The 17,608-nt window shown below is 39.8% G+C and overlaps 1 protein-coding gene across 1 annotated transcript in view; it reads right to left on the bottom strand.

Annotated features, from left to right (window-relative positions):
• Positions 1 to 15,546, bottom strand: part of LOC127788616 (uncharacterized) — a 91,711-nt gene extending 76,165 nt beyond the window's left edge. Inside the window, exons 1-2 of the mRNA XM_052317105.1 lie at positions 14,184 to 15,546; positions 13,567 to 13,770 (exon numbers count right to left, since the gene is read on the bottom strand). Coding sequence (XP_052173065.1) covers positions 13,567 to 13,770; positions 14,184 to 15,416 — 1,437 coding nt within the window. The 5' untranslated portion in view covers positions 15,417 to 15,546. The remainder of the gene's footprint in view (positions 1 to 13,566; positions 13,771 to 14,183) is intronic.
• Between the last annotated feature and the right edge of the window lie 2,062 nt (positions 15,547 to 17,608).

The raw sequence follows: 17,608 nt of genomic DNA, 5'->3' as shown, positions 1-17,608 counted from the left end.
GTCCATTGGTTCTTAATATTCATCCAAAGGGTCCTGATTCTTTGCCTGTTGTTCGGGTTTCCCATCCCAAGGGGAAGGATGGGGATGAGGCTCATCACTTGGATCATCAAAGGATCCATCAGTAGACCAGGAGAAGGTCCAATGTCAGATCCTTCATCATCTATGTTGGCCCAGAAGGTTAATGATAAAGAGGGTGGGGATTGCCTGCACTTCGTGAGGGAGGCCCCATACGAAAAAGTTAAGAGGAAAAAGAGGAAAGAGACCCAGCAGTCAACCCAAGAGTTTGAGCAGCAACCACAAATAAGTGAGAAGGCTTCCAATGTTCATTCTGAGGCAAAGGGTCGAAGGGATAAAATCACCCATGTTGAGAAGGTGTATGGGTCCAAGATGAAGATCAGTGATAATAAGAAGGCAATGCCCTTCAGTTATCATCATGATTTGTGCATGCTAGAATATTAGGGGCTTTTCGATGCCCCTAAAGCACAATGGGGTCAAGCACCTCATGAGGAAGCACTCCATCGACGTGCTTGGTACTTTGGAAACTAAGATTAATTCTGAAAAGCTCAGATGGATCATGCGCACCAAGTTTTGGGATTGGCAACAAGTTAATAATTTTCACCTGCACTCAGTTGGAAGGATTCTCATCCTATGGAATCCTTCGAAAGTTAGATTGGATGTTCTTGACTACACGTCCCAAGCCATTCACTGCTCAATTTTTTGTAAGTCCTCCATGAATTCTTTTCATGTTTCTTTTATCTATGGTTTCAATTCCATTGTAGGACAAAGGCCTCTTTGGCAATCCATCAAGGAGTCTGTTGTTCAGTGGCCGGGGTCGAGAATGTTGCTTGGGGACTTTGATTGTGTCCTCAAGAATGGAGAACGTTGTAATGGGTCTGATATTGCCCCATATGAATATCGTGAGTTTGCTGAATGTTGTTAAGATTTGGGTCTAGCAAATTTACAATCAATTGGTTGTTTTTTTACAAGGACCAACAATACGGTGTGGAGCAAAATTGATCGAGTCCTTATTAATAAAGAATGGCTGCTCCAATATCCTCATGGGTTTGCTAATTTCCTTCCATCGAGATGCTTGTCTGATCATTCTCAGATGGTGGTTTCCATGGACGCTTTGCAGCATCCTTTTAGGAAGCCCTTTCGGTTTTTGAATCTATGGTCGCAGCATGATAATTTCATGAATTTGGTGAGGGAGGTCTGAGACCCTTCTATCCGAGGCTTGAGACAGTTTAGTCTTTGCAGAAATTTGAAGGCGCTCAAGGGACACCTGAAGAGGCTTAACATTCTGTGTTATTCGCATATTTCAGAGAGGGCAAAAAGGGTTGAGTTGGACCTTTCAACGGCCTTGATTGAGCTCCACAACAATCCGGCAAATTCTAATCTTCAACAGAATGTTGCCAAGTTAAAATTGGATGCTAGGCGTTTGGTGGAAGCGGAAAGAAGCTTTTATTCTCAGCTAGCCAAAACGGCTTATAATCTTAAGAGTGACTCTTGTTCTAAATTCTTTCATAATCTTGTCAAGAGAAATGGTAAGAGGAATTATATAGCTTCCATTACTAAGGCTGATGGTAGCCAAACCGTATCTTAGCAGCAGGTTGCGGATGAGTTCATTGCTTATTATCAAGCGTTTCTCGGGTCTGATGTTCCCCCTCAGAATATTGATATTGTGGTGCTGCTAGCAAGGAAGCAGATTCCATATGATCAGAGCCAGCATATGGCGAGGGCCATCTCGAGACAGGAAATCAAGGAGGCCCTCTTTGATATCGGAGTGGACAAAGCGCCCGACCAAAATGGGTTCTCGACTGGTTTCTACCAGAGCGCGTGGCTTGTTGTGGGGGATCTTTTCTGTGAGGCTATTGAGGAGTTCTTTCAGCCAAATGCTATCCTGAAGCAAATGAATCACACTTCCCTCACATTAAACCCGAAGGCTGCCCATTCATTCTCGATTCATGATTTCAAGCCCATTGCATGTTGCAATGTTACATATAAGGTGATTGCTAAAATTCTAGCAGCTCATTTGGCCCTGGTTTTGCCTTCCATCATTGACCATGCGCAATCAGCATTTGTCAAAGGTAGCAGTATTGTGGATAATATCCAGCTTGCCCAGGAGTTATTGAGAGGGTGTAGCAGGAAGAGAGCGTCTCCTAGATCAGTCGCCAAAGTGAACTTGAAGAAAGCTTATGATTCCATTTCGTGGAGCTTTCTCGAACAAGTGCTTAAGGGTCTGGGATTTTCGACCTCCTTCACCCGTTGGATTATGTTGTGTGTTTCCACCCCATCATATTCGATTATGATTAATGATGGGTTGTGTGGGTTTTTCAAAGGGAAAAGAGGGTTGTGCCAAGGTGATCCCTTATCTCCTTTCCTCTTTGTCTTATGTCTGGAGTACTTTTCGAGGGCCTTGAGAATTTGCCACAACGGATTCGAATTATAATTTCCACCCGAAGTGTGCGAGTTTGAAGATCACACATCTTGCTTTTGCGAATGACCTTATGATATTTGCTAAAGGGGATGTCCCCTTGGTTCAAATTGCTATGGAGTGTTAAGCTAACTTTGGTGCAGTGTCGGGTCTCTCTGTTAACTTTTCCAAATCAGTGATGTTTTCTGCTGGCATTCCCGATCAGGATTTGGAGATCATTCAAGGCCTCTCCTCGTTCCCGCATCGGCAATTGCCTATTCAGTATCTTGGTATTTCGCTTGCAGCCGAGAAGCTGAAAATTATTCATTATTCAGCCCTCACAAATAAAATAGCTGCTTCCATAAATTCATGGTCCTCGACTACCTTATCTTATGCTGGCAAGGCTGAATTAATCCGGGCTGTTTTGCAGGGAATTGAATGTTATTGGTTATCGGTGTTACCAATTCCAGCGGCTATTATTGATAACATGTATCGCTTATGTAGACAATTCCTGTCGAGCTCTAAGCAGGCCCTTATTTCGTGGAAAAATATTTGTCTATCGAAGATGGAAGGCGGCCTGGGTTTCAAGGATTTGTAAGGGTGGAATAATGCCCTTATCTCTAAACTTCTGTGGAACATTCATTGCAGGAAGGAGTCTCTTTGGATCCGATGGATTCATCATGTTTATTTGCGTTCAGATTCAGTTTGGAGGAAGCAGGCCAAGAAGGATGATTCCCCCATTTTGAAAAGGATCCTGATTATTAAAGCATCCTATGTAACTCTCAAGGATCAGTGGAGGCAGCAGTCAGATTACTTTATTCATGGGGCAATGAGACAATTCAGCACTGCCAAGGCGTATGATTTCTTTAGGCCGAGAGGTTCGAAGAAGGTCTGGGCCACTGCTATTTGGAATTTGCTCATTACTCCAAAGCATGCTTTTATTTTGTGGTTGTGTGCCCAAGGTAAATTGCTTACGAGGGACAGAATTCTCTTCATGGATATTGTGCATAATTGTGGCCTTTGTGGGACTCATGAGGAATCGCATCAGCACTTATTTTTCCAATGTCGAGTTAGTGCAGCTGTTTGGAATCATATCAGATCATGGCTTGGCATCACTAGAAGGCTGCCAACATTAAGCAAAGCTTTATATTGGAGCAGGCATGATTTAAGAGGATCATCTTGGCAATGCAAGGCTAAGAAGCTTGGGCTTGCAAGCACTGTTTATTTCCTTTGGTCTGCCAGAAACCGTCATGTTTTTGAGTGCCAATCTCCTTTTACTGATGTCATTGTTAGTAAGGTTAAAACACATATATACAGAGTGATTTTCTCTTTGTATCCTTATGTTTTAACTCACTATGAGAGTTTGGCCTTGTGGCAAGTTTAGTCGCCTTTTTGCTTTGCCTGGGTATGCCTAGTGGATTTGTACAGTTTACTTTGATCATTAATACACTTTTACCTTTACTGATCAAAAAAAAAAAAGGCATGCAAAGCTAGGGCATCCCTCATCTAATGTATTGTACTTGATTCTAAATAAAATTCAGATTCCTTGTTCTTCTTCATTTCTTCCTTTCTGTGATTCTTGTAAAACTGGGTAGCTTCATCAGCTCCCATTTGTTGATTGCAATATTACAGCTAAGAAACCTCTTGAGTTGGTTTATTCAAACCTATGGGATCCCTCTCCTACTTTGTCTATTAAAGGGTACCAGTATTACATCATCATTTTTGCTGAAGCTTACACACGTTATACATGGCTATACCCTTTTAAAGTTTGTTACTTTTCACAAACTTGTTGAACTTCAGTATCAAACCAAAATTAAAGCCTTCAAACAATTTTTTTTTTTTTTTTTTTTTTTTTTTTGGGGGGGGGGGGGGGGAGGAATTCAAAGCTTTTTTACCTTATCTCCAGTCATGGCATATAGCCACGTTTTACTTGTCCCTATACCCATCAACAAAATGGTGTAATTGAGAGAAAGCATAGACATATTGCCAAAATGGGACTTACTTTATTGAGTCATGCTCATATGCCTCTCAATTTTTGGGTTGAAGCTTTTCAAACGGCAGTGCACCTTATTAATTTGCTTCCTTCATCACCTCTCAAATTTCGCACACCATTTGAACTGTTATTTGTTATATCATAAACAACCAAATTAGCTAGCGCTCCAACCTTTTGGTTGTGCTTGTTTTCCTTATCTAAGACCTTATGTCAAGCACAAGTTTGATTTCCACTCAATGTATCTTTCTTGGGTATAGTCATGTTCAAGCAAGATACAGGTGTTTGCATCCTTCTAGATGCGTTTATGTTTCAAGACATGTTCAATTTAATCTTGATGATTTTCCCTGTCTTAGTCTGTTCAAATCTCCTCCTTCTTCTTCTTCTTCAGTCCCTAATAGTTTTTCCACATTATATTTCGAGTCTCTTTCGTAATTTTCTTCCTCTAAAGTAGCACAACCTTAGGGTACCTCCTTATCAAACATTGTTAATTCCACTGACTCCATGTAAGGTGTCTCCTGTTGTTTCTTCACAACCTTTGCAACTTTCTTCTTCTTCTAGACCTATAACCCATGTTTCTAAATTTTCAGCTCCTTTAGCCCCTTCTTGCCATCCTATGCTGACCAGGTCCAAGGTCCAAGCCTAAGTCCCTTGCAATTACATCACCTCATGCCTTAGTGAGTTCTTTAGAGCCTAATTTAGTTCGTGAGGCCTTCTTAGACTCACAATGGGTTAAGGCTATGGACATAGTTATCAAAGGCGCGCCTAGGCGCGAGGCGCCTTAAGGCGCCAGTTTGGCGCCTCGCCTTGGCCAAGGCGAGGCGGTTTTGGCGAGGCCCTCGCCTTGCGCGCCTAGGCGCTGGGGCGTGAGGCGCACCTAGGCGTGCCTCATGAAACTGAGGTTTTCTACTTAAATCTTGCAGCCCAATCGCGCTTGCCTCTCCTCCCGACTGCATCCAGCCGCGCTTGCCTCTCCTCTCCAGCTCGCTGCTCGCTCCTCACTCCTCCCGACTATAGCATCTACCGTGCTTGCCTCTCCTCCCAACTCGCTGCTCGCTGGCCCTCGCTGCTCGCTCGCCCTCGCCCGATCTTCCATTCTTCCTCTTCCTCTCTAGCCCTAGCCGCGCGGCCGCGCCTGCCTCCTCTCTTCCTCTTCTCTCCAGCTCGCCCTCGCCCGATCTTCTTCTTCCTCTCCTCTCCAGCTGCGACCCCCTCCTCTCTTTCTCTCCAGCCCCAACCCGATCCTCCTCTTCCTCTCTGTCGCGCCTGCCTCCTCTCTTCCTCTCCTCTCCAGCTCGCTGCTTGCTCGATCTTCCTCTCCAGTCTCCAGCCGCACCCTTTCTTCTATTCTCCTCTACTGAGTCTGCCCACGCCACGGTCTTCTCCTCTCTTCCTCGCCTCTTCTCATCTGCTCTTGAGCTCTTCAAGTTGAAGCTGCTAAGGGCCTAAAGCTGCCGCCGCCGCTGCCCACATCTTCTCCTATATTCATAATTTCATATTGTAAGTTCTTTAGTTGTATTTTATTTGTTTATTTCTTGCATTTTTGCTTAATTTATTTTGCTGGCAGCTGGTTGCTGAAATTTGCTTTTAAGTCTTTATAATTTATTTCTATAATTAGGAGAATTTTGATGAAATTGGAACTGTGTTGCAACAGCCCAATAAATGTCGTCAACCACTTCCAAAACGGACCCGGCATGGAATTATTTTGAAGCTGATCCTAATGATAGAAATACCACCACATGTAAATTTTGTCGTAAAGTAACAAAAGGTGGTATATTTCGGGCGAAACAACATCTTGTGGGCGGTTTTAGGAATACTAAAGCTTGTCCAAAATGTCCTCCATCAGTAAAAGAAGAGATTGGAGAGTACATGCAAAAGAAGAAAAATAACAGGGATGAGCTAAATATAGCATCGTTAGATGATGATATTCAATTTGGTGAAGGGTATGATGATGATGATGATGATGAGCCGCTGCCTCAAAGTAGAAAAAGACCCAATGTATCTACCGGAAGTGGAAGCAGTACTGGTAGTATTGGTAGTGTTAAAGGGCCAACACAAAAAGGTCCACTTGATGTTCTTTTTAAAGACCCAGAAGTTAATGTGTTGAAAAGCAAGGGCAAAGGAAAGCAAACAAGGTTGGGTGAGCATGATTTTGCAAAAAAAGAGTTAAGAGCTCGAGTTTGTAGAAGCTTTGCACGATGGATGTATGATGCAGGCATTCCATTCAATGCAGTGACATATGACAGTTTTAAAGTATTTATAGAAGCAGTTGGTCAGTATGGTCCGGGTGTGAAGCTGCCTAGTTACCATGAAGTCAGGGTTCCTCTTCTCAAACAAGAGGTGGAAGCCACTCGTGAAATGATGAAAGATCATGAAGAGGCGTGGGCCAAATATGGATGTTCCATTTTGTCAGATGGCTGGAAAGACAAGAGGGAAAGGACATTGATTAACTTTTTAGTCAATTCTCCTAAAGGAAGTATGTTCTTGGAGTCTGTTGATGGTTCTAGCTATTCAAAGACTGGGGAAAAGATGTTTCAATTATTAAGTAAATGTGTGGAAAAGATTGGAGTAAGAAATGTGGTGCAAGTGGTCACCGATAGTGCTTCAAACAATGTTTTAGCAGGTATGAAATTTATTTTTGTAATTTGTATTATGTTTATAAATAGAACAATTTGAATATTCATTAGATATTTATTATTTACTAATATCTTGTTAATTTCACTCTAAATAATAACAAGAAGATTTTTGGAGGCAAAATATCCTACGTTGTTTTGGACACCATGTGCAGCGCACTGTTTGGATTTAATGTTGGAAGATATTTTCAAGTTGCCTAATATGAAGAAGACATTTGAGAGAGCTGTTATGGTGAATAGCTATATCTATACTCGTTCGGGTCTAGTAAACATGCTTAGAAGGTTTACTGACAAGAAAGAGTTGTTGAGGCCTGCAAAAACACGGTTTGCAACTGCCTTTATCACTTTGGGCAGGATCCATAGTCTGAAAAGCAACCTTAGAAGGATGTTTACCTCCGAGGAGTGGATGACAAGCAAGTGGGTAAAAGAAGCGGGGGCTAAAAAAGTTGTAGAAGTGATTTTGATGCCTTCATTTTGGAACAATGTTGTATTTGCTTTAAAGGTGGCTGGTCCATTGGTGCGTGTATTGCGCTTAGTGGATGGTGAGAAGAAGCCTGCTATGGGATACATATATGAGGCCATGGATAGGGCCAAAGAAGCGATTGCTAACTCTTTTAATGGGGATGAAAAGAAGTATGCACCCATTTTTCAGATTATTGATAATCGATGGGATGTTCAGCTTCATCGCCCCTTGCACGCAGCTGGTTGGTACTTGAACCCAGAATATTTCTACAAGGCTGAACATATAGATCCAGAGATCATGAATGGCTTATATGAATGCATTAGAAAGTTAAATCCAGATATAAAGGTTCAAGACCAAATTGATGCTGAGCTTTCGATGTATAACAATGCAGATGGGTTCTTTGGAAACTATATGGCTATTAGAAAGAGAGCTGAGAAATCACCAGGTACATATATATATATTACATTATATATATAATCATTCTAGATAATAGATAATAACTAACCCATGAATTTTATTAGACAGCTGAATGGTGGGCTTCATATGGAATGTCAACACCCACGTTGCAAAAATTTGCAATTAAAATTCTTAGCTTGACTTGTAGTTCATCTGGGTGTGAACGTAATTGGAGTGTGTTTGAAAATGTAAGTGCATTGTACATATACACTTACAATTTTTATTAGTAGTTGGTTTATTTCATGTAACTTATTCTTAGTATGTTTTTGCATAAATTGTTGCAGCTTCATACTAAACGGAGAAACAAGCTTGATCAACTTTGTTTAAACGACTTGGTGTTTGTGAAATACAATAGAGCATTGAGGCGTCGATATCAAATGCGTGATACCATTGACCCTATCATATTGACTGACATTGATGAAAGCAATGAATGGTTGACTGGAAAACTTGATGAGGAGAATGATAAAGATGATGAAACTGTTTTTCCAGATGACATTGGGGATGGGTTGACATGGAGTAATGTTGTTGCGGCTGCAGGAGTTGGAGAGCCTAGTTATCAATTTAGAACTAAACAAACTCGATCACAATTGGGATCAACTTCGGCTTCGACTTCAAAGCGGCGAGTAACTCAAGAGATTGAAGAGGAGGAAAGTGAGGCAGGGACCGAAGATGATGAAGACTTGGAAGAGGGAGAAGAATTGAGAGATGAAGAAGAAGATGAAGGGGTGATTGAAGGGGATGATGAAGATATTGACCTTGATGTTGATGATCTCCTTGATGATGATTGATTAAAAAACTTTTTTATATTGATTGTGGACTTGTAATGTTTATGTGTTTGTTTAGAACTTTGCATTATAATTGGTACTTGGTAAAGTTTAAGACTTTAAGTTTGAACTTTGATGATGTTTCTAGTTTAGAATTTGCATGATGAATGAATTAACTTTGATGTTGTTAGTTTATAGAATTTGAAGATAATGAATCATGAATGATATGAATGTGTTATTATTGATAATTTGATAGTTGTTTATGATTTTACAAGATTTTGAGTTTTTTTCCTAAAAGGTGCGCCTCGCTTCGCAAAGGCGCGCCTCGCCTCGTGCGCCTCACGCCTCAGGCTCCAGGACCTTTTGCACCTCGCTGCGCCTCGCGCCTTTCAGAACTATGGCTATGGAAGAGGAGTTCGCTGCCTTGCAGCATAATCACACCTGGGATTTGGTTCACGTTTCAACGAATATGAATATAATTGGCTACAAGTGGGTTTTCCGAATCAAATATAAGTCTGATGGAACAGTGCTTAAGTACCAGGCTCGATTAGTAGCCAAGGGGTTTCTTCAAACTCCGGGTATTGACTGTGCCGAGACATTCAGCCATGTTGTTAAAGCCCCCACTATTCGAGTTTTGTACTCATTGGCCTTTTGGTTGGGATATATAACAAGTGAATGTAAATAATGCCTTTCTAAATGGTGAGCTTAATGAGGAAGTGTTTGCGTCTCAACCAGAGGGTTTTGTTGATTCTCAATTTCCTAAACATGTTTGCAAACTGAAAAAGTCCCCTTATAGACTTTTTCAGTTTGTAAACATGTTTAGGAAATTGAGAATCAACAAAACTTATGGACTCAAACAGGCTCCTAAAGCTTGGTTCCCTAAGCTGAGCTATTTTACAGTCTTGGGGATTTAGTAGGGCAGTGTCTATGCATCTTTATTTGTCGAGAGAACTTCTCAATTTGTGATGTTTCTCTTAGTGTATGTAGATGACATTTTAATCACTGGGTCGAATACCACAGCACTTAGAGCTTGTATTTAGGATTTGGATACTCATTTTGCTCTAAAGACTCTTGGATCTATCAATTATTTCCTTAGATTTGAGGCATATAGAGATCATAGTGGCATCTACCTTAATCAAAATATACGTTGGATCTCTTGAAGAGGGCAGCTATGTTGGACTATAAACTGTGTGACACTCTAATAAATACAACTGAATCTTTAACTAATGAGGGTGATCTTTTCTATGATCCATCCCTATTTCGAACTGTGATTGGTTCTTTGCAATATCTAACCTACACTAGACCAGACATTGTGTTTGCGGTTAATAAGCTCAGTCAGTTCCTATCTACCCCCAAGCAGCACCATTGGCTAGCTTGTAAAAGACTTCTTAGGTATCTCAAGGGTACTATTGGTTTGGGTTTGTTATTTTCTCCTTCATCTACAGATCTACCCCTAATTGTATATATTGATGCTAATCACGCTAGTTGCAAGGTAACTAGGTGTTCAACAAGTGGATTGTGTGTATTACTTGGAAGTAATTTGATAGTTTGGAGCTCTTGAAAGCAATCAGTTGTAGCAAGGTCTGTTGGGGAAGCTGAATATAGGGCTATCGCCCAAGGTGTAATTGAAATTATGTGGCTTAAATCTTTGTTTTCAAAGCTAAGGTATCCATGTGTTCACACACCTAGTGTATGGAGTGACAATCTAGCTGTTAAGAGCATTATTGAAAATCTAGTGTTTCATTCCCACACTAAACACATTGAGATTGATGTTCATTTTGTGCGAGAAAAGGTGAAGAATGGTGAAATTGAAATACGCTATGTTCCTACCGCCTATCAGATAGTTGATGTTTTCACTAAAGGATTGTCAAGGAGTACATTTCAACTTCTGTGTGACAAACTATGTCTCAAGTTGTCACCTGTTCAAAAGGCTGATTTTCAAGGAGTTTCAAATAAGCAAGCATCCAAGAGGAAGTTTGATTTGAGGAGGAATGTAGAAGGAAGTATTTTCTGATTTGCTTATATTCAAGTTACTTTCTTAATCTAGTTGATAGTTGTTGTTGCTGTAATACTGTTTGTATTTTACGCTATGTATTGGTGTTGTATCAATTAGGCAGTTATGTTGTATCGGTTGGTTAGCTTGTTGTCTCGTTGAGTACAAATATAAACTCGGCAGAGTTCTTATTGTTCTTTTCATTCATTTTCATTTCATCTGAGTTTAATTCAGAGAGTCACGAGGGCTTTCTTCTCTCTTGATTGTGCCCTAGTATGCTAATTTGTTTGCCCTAGTATACTGTTTCAAATGTGACCTATCACAATGTAAGATAACTCTTTTATTGGCCAGAGCTCAAGGATGTGACTAAGTATGTGTTGCAATGTACCACTTGCCAAAGGTGCAAGCACAAGCAAGTACCCTATCCAGTCAAGTCTTTTCCAACCGTTGGGGATACCATCCCAAGCTTGGGGACAGATCTCCATGGATTTTGTGGAAGGATTACCAAGGTCAAAGGGATTTGACACCATCCTAGTAGTGGTCAATAGGATGACTAAGTTCAATCACTTCACAACCTTTTCCCTTTCCCGATTTGATATCCCTATCTACTTTTTCAAAAAATTTGTATAAACTCACAAGTAGGTAACCCGTTATGTTAGATTAGTGCAGAATCAATGGCAAAATGCAAAGCAACCATCAGTATTTAAATCTAACAAAACTACTAGAAAATTAAAATTTATTAATATGAAGCAATAAGACAAAAAAGAATTAAAGATAAAAAATATAACTAGTAAGGAGAGGTCATCTTAAAATGGGCAATCAATAATTTGTGTCAAAAGGCAAGTCAACATGTGGTAGATATATAAAATGTAATAACACCTATTAGCAAAATTAAGTGAATACCTAATAATTGTGGTCATTTTATTTCCTTCTTAAACATTTACTAAAATAACATGAAGATATTAGAAACTTTCAAATAGTATTTCAGTTTCAAACGGATTGTATGTTTTGACAAAACTAACCATAAACTCATTGTGAAATTATCGAGCAATTAGCATGCGATAGGTCACTTATTTATTTAGTATCTATCATATTACAAGCAATTGCCTACATGTCAGCTGCAAATATGAAAGGTTTTGTTCATGCGAGTAACACAAGAATTTATTTTAATGATATTATACATGTTTAACCTTTAAAGAGTATATATTGTCAAAACTGATTCTAGCCTATAAGCTCATACCTTCCTTGCAAACTGTGTATCAATGGTATTGTCAATATCCATGACAACAAAATACAAATGAGCACATACAAATGAAAGGGCGCACCAACACGCTTGTAAGATCAAAATATATATGCATCATTCTTCTTCACAAGTCATGCCATGCATGGCAACATTATGGTTATTAATTCTTTATTTATTTGATTTGGGTTGTGGTTTTGAGTTTTCTATTGTGGGAATTAGAAAAGAGAAACAAGTGGGATGAGAAGGTTAAATGTACACTTCCTTATTCATACATGTAAAGAGGTAATCCTGGTTTTGACGTCACAACCACCAGGTTGCAACTGAGCAACATTTACTGTAGCTTCAAGGCCAATTCTACAGATTACAAGAAGATATATCAACTACCAATTTATTCTCTCTTTCCTTTTGATATATCAGTATGGAATATCCTAAAGCTGATTGCAGAAGCTTTGCAGGCATATTAGGATATAATATTAAGAAAAGTCTGGGTTAAGAATACAAATTCATGAAATTAAAATGGGTAAATCACAAGCAGTACCCTCAAGGTATAGTCGAAGTACACAACAAACATCAGTTTTGAATCACTACATTGATCTCCCTTATTTTTTAACTTGTTTAACAAAGGGAATTATATGCCATTAGAAGACTGGTAGCTGACTAATAGAAGTTGACCAAGTAAACTAGTTAACCTTTTAGAGCCCTTATTAAATTAATTAACAAACATAAAAGAATTTAAGTTTCAATTAAATATTTTTAATCAATTATTCCATCATCTTCTTACTGAAATCAGCCACCCAGCCCAAATAAACAACAAACTCCAAAGGTCAAAGAAAAATCAAATTTAAATATGGCCATAAAAAGCATATTAAACACAAACTTGGACATAAAATCTAGCCATTCAAGCCTAGTCAAACCCAAAGTCTGTCCACACAAGCCAAATCAAACCAAATTGAGCCAAAAAAATGTGGACACCACTCAGCTGACCTCCCACAACGATCAGCCCAGAGATCCCTATGACTAAACAAAAGAAAACAAAGACAGAGTTCCAATTGCAAGCCAGTGCCTCTCTTTGGCCATATCACATTCTATGGCAGACCGTGGTTGATTTGGTTTGGATGCAACCAAACCCAACTGTATGACAAAGAAATAAAAGAGGGGGATAGCCTATCTTATTCACAAAATAATTCCTAGGGTTCTAATCCAGCCAAAATATCACCCCATTGTCACCAGTTCCATTGTCACATTCACACTCAACCAATTTGCCATATTTTTCATCTCTAATTCTATACGTAGTAGAACAACATATGTGGTAAGTGGCATCTCAAGTGTGGCAAGATTAATAGTAATTTTCATTGCAACTTACCTTTTGTTATGTAGCTTACTTTGGCCATCAAATGTATTAGGAAATATATTGATTCCTAGAGATGTAGAGTCAACATGCACAAAAATCCCAACTGAATAAAATGCCGAGCCACCTCCTAAAGGCATGTCACTTTTATTTGTCACTCTACTTGGAAGGATATAAATCGATACAAAAGCCAATGCTACCATTCAACTGGTATTAGCAGGACCTAGAGAATGTTTTAACCATCAAGAACCAAAGGTACAAACCTGCACGCGAGGATTCTGGAAATCATCCATAGCTGCAGCTAAAGCTGGCAGCACCCGCTGATGGTACTGAACTTGCAAGTCTGGGCCCAAATCTGTGGACAACTGTCCAATTGCATTAATAGCAGCCCAGCGCACTCGAGGGTGAGGATCTTGGAATGAATTCAAAACCATGTTCACTACTTGCTCTAAATTTTTAATCATCACCTGCAACAATGAATCCACAGCCAACAACAGGATTAAGTGCAAGACATTTGCCTTCCGGGATCCTTAAACGAAAATACAAGGATAAGCAAGATAGAATGACAACATATCCGGCCTTTATCCCATTATGTTGGTTTGCCTACATGACTTCCAGCTTTCCACTCATTTCTATGTATGACCTTATCCCTCAAGCAAGGAAAAATGTTGAAAACTAATTTATTATTCATAACAAGCTCATGAGCTAACTAACTTTGATTTTCTTCTATTATCGATTGAAAAGGACATGATAAAATAGCACAAACCAACAAGTTATTTTATTAGGTTACTAGTACATACATGTGTGACTTTGAACCATTAAGTAAACTTTGATGAGAAAAGGAACGCCAATAAAACCAAAACAAAGCTTCAAACAATACCTTTGAGCAACCCTCTGCAATCTGGGCAAGTGCTATCAGGGCAGCATGATGATTCTGCCACTCGGGAGCTGCCAAATACGCCGGCAACTGTTCTGATGCAACGGGCACAATTGTATTTCCACCCAATGCAATAGACAGCCGATCCAAGCATTCCTGCCCAACACTATAGTTACTGGTCTCCCCTGCATCCTCATGCTCCGTGTCCGCACTATGCCAAGCAGGATCGTCCTCGATATCTAACAGCATCTTCATCAATATGGCAAATAACCGACTGATAAACTGGGGTAACTTCCTCATCATACCAGGCGCTCTTTCTCTGGCCTCGGCAAGGGTAATGACAAACTCAATTGCGAGGTGCCGAGTCCCCTCTTCTAGGCTTTCAAATTCTGCAATCTGCAACATAGACCCCACAACGTCCACCAATTGCCTCCTCAAGAACCTCGGCTCTGTACCTGCCAATTCAATCAATAACTCCAACGCTTCTTGTGCAGTCTCCTCCTGCCCGCAATTCAAGGCTTCCGTTAGCGTCCGCATCATCGCCGGCAACAAGTCCTGGAACCGATCTCGATCGCTCGAATTTGACAAGCACTGAATAAAGTTGATTACGGCACTGAGAGCAGCAATCTTAACATCGGAGTTGGACGAAGATGTCAAACACTGCAAGAACACGGCGTGGAGGCTCTTGATATGGGGAATTAGGGTTTCGCCGATGTACTGTGACAACTGGGCAAAGATCAAGAAGGCGGATTCCTGAAGCTTGGGAGAATCGGAGGAGACGCATTGGAACATGAAAGGCAAGAGCTCGGGCCAGCCGTTGTCGGGCAAAATGCCGGAAGCAAGTTCAGAGATGGTGTCGCAGAGCTTCTTGATGATGGTCTTGGCCTCTTCTCGCTGGACGCAAGCGAGGAAAATCGATTTGAGGGAGGACTGAGTGGAAGGGGACAAGCGAGGCCAGATGTAGGAGTCGTCGCGAGTCAACTGCTTCCGGAGCAGAATTGCGGACATGGCGCGGGCCTCGGGGTGGGGAGAGAACTGAAGGAGGTGAGCCAGTTTGAGAGCGAGAGAGTTAGGATCGGTCTGCTTGCAGAGGTTGAAGATGAGTTCGGCCTGAGATCTCTGCTCGTTCGAAGAGGACATCAGATGGGAGATTAGGGTTTCAAACGGCGCCGGATCGGGGCCGAGAATCGCGGCGAGTTGGGCTTGCTGCTGCATCTGAGTCGACTCGGGATCCATGGCAGCGAGAGAAATTAGGGTTTTGCTCGGATGGCAATGGCGACAGACAGTAGGAGTAATGGCTCTCTCTCTCTCTCTCTGTCTCTGTCTCGCTCGCTCTCTTCGCCTCTTCTCCCCTTTCCCTTTGCGAGAATGTTATAATGGACGCGAGGGTTTGGGGTGATTAAGGCCTCGTTTGGGGGGTTTTTTTTTTTTTTTTTTTTTTTTTTTCCTGCCGAGGTCTCGTTTGGATTGTGGGAATTAAATTAAATTTAAAAAATACAAAAGGATTATTACTGTATGATTTATATCTGCCGATTAAAACAATTTAGGTTGCGTTCTCTTTACTTTTCAATTTTCAGTTTTGAGTTATGAATTCATTTTCAGTTTTCTGTTTTGTTAATGTATTTTTAAAAAATTAAAAACACGTTCTATTTGTTATTTTAAAAAACTATTTCTCAAAACAGAAAATTAGAAAACGTGTTGTTTTTGAAATTTTGAAAATAAGTTTTTAATTATATTTTATTCAATAAATTTGATTATTTAATAAATTAAAAATATTTAATGTTAATATATTATTAAAAATATATATACATTTTAAAGTTAATGAATTTTATAATATTTTTTTCTATTACAATAATAAAATATGAATAAATAAATAAATGTGTTTTGAGTTTTAAATTTATTTTGGTTGAAAACACTCAAAACAACTTGTTGTTTTGAGTTTTCTTTACAAATTTTTTTGTTTTCAAAAATGTATTTTTAAAAACAGTAAAAAGAATGCGTTTTCATTATTTTGAAAAATTGAAAACTAAAAATGACTTGAAAACAGTAAAGAGAACGCAGCCTTACTGATTGATCATTTTGGTCGTTTTATTAAAAGTTTTTTATTTTTTTATTACAAAAAATTTATCAACTAATTCTTATGAATTAATTTTTTTTCTTTCTTCCTTCTTAAGTGTAGGGACAACATTAGGACCAAACTACGCAAGTTTACACTGGTAAGGTTGACTCCAAATGGATTGCCATTCTATAACATTAGGATCAAACTACACAAGTTTACATTGGTAAGGTTGACTCCAAATGAGTAGTCATTCTGCTTGTCAAATATGAAAATAAGGAGCCAAATTCAGAAATTTAACTCCAAATGAGCTCATTATAGCCTTTTCTCATTGCCAAAAAGTTGACATAATTGAAAAGGCTTGCCACAGTTGGTAATCAAAATCTTGTCAGCCCTCATTGCCATCTCTCCCTCTACCCCCAACAGCCATCAATGCCAAAAGAGAGTGACCAAACACGGCAATGGCAAAATCTGCCAGAAAAAAGACGTTAAAGAGGCGGCAACAACAGATCTAGAAAAGACGAGTTGCAGACATTAACAGCAGTAGTAGATAGAGTTTGGTTTGTGATTTTAGGATATTTTGTATTTATTTTTGTATTAGATGAGTCATATTGTGCATTTGTATTTGTGGTTATTGATTTGTGTATTTGATTATTAATTTTGTGTATGTGCGTATTTAATTATTTTATATATTTGATTATTAATTTTGTGTATATGTGTATCTGATTAATTTGTGTATTTGATTATCAATTTTCTATATGAGTGTATTTGATTATTTTGTGTTGTGGGGTATCTTAGAAAATTTCAAAAAATCCTAAGTTCTAAGAAGTATCTAGGTAAGTTTGGGGACCCTAGAGAGTCTCCCGAGGCAAGAGTCCCCCGAAGCCTTTGGAGAGTTCATGGGACGGTCAAGCCTCATACCTTACATAGCCTAAAGACTCACTCAGAATCATCCAGGCCTAAGTTATTCGGTGGCTTCGAAGACTCTTCATATCCACCCGAAAACACTCATCGAGGCGATTTCACCTTGATGATATCTCTAAGCCCTCTGGCCTCACTTGATGCATCATCCCGAAAAGTCTGAGGACTCCTATCTGTGGACCCTATCTAGGGCCCTCTTGGGTCTTCAGGGTTTGTCAGCTGCAAGGGAGTCTTCAGGGGACCAAGGATAAGATGGTCCTGAAAAGTCTTTGGGGGGGGGAACCTTCAACAAATCGTTGGGGATTGCTATCCTAGACGAGTTTGCAGACACAAAGGTCGTTAAAAGGCATGCGGGGATCTTTCCCACACGGGCTCTCTGATGCTTAAATCAAACATTGATGTCATAAAATAGGATACAATATGTAGAATATGTATGAGATATGGGTCCTTG

The sequence above is a fragment of the Diospyros lotus genome, chromosome 1 (genome assembly GCF_014633365.1).
Source record: "Diospyros lotus cultivar Yz01 chromosome 1, ASM1463336v1, whole genome shotgun sequence".
NCBI classification, from domain to species: Eukaryota; Viridiplantae; Streptophyta; class Magnoliopsida; order Ericales; family Ebenaceae; genus Diospyros; species Diospyros lotus.
Note: the sequence above shows the minus strand (reverse complement) of the source record. Positions and strands in the feature narration are given on the sequence as shown.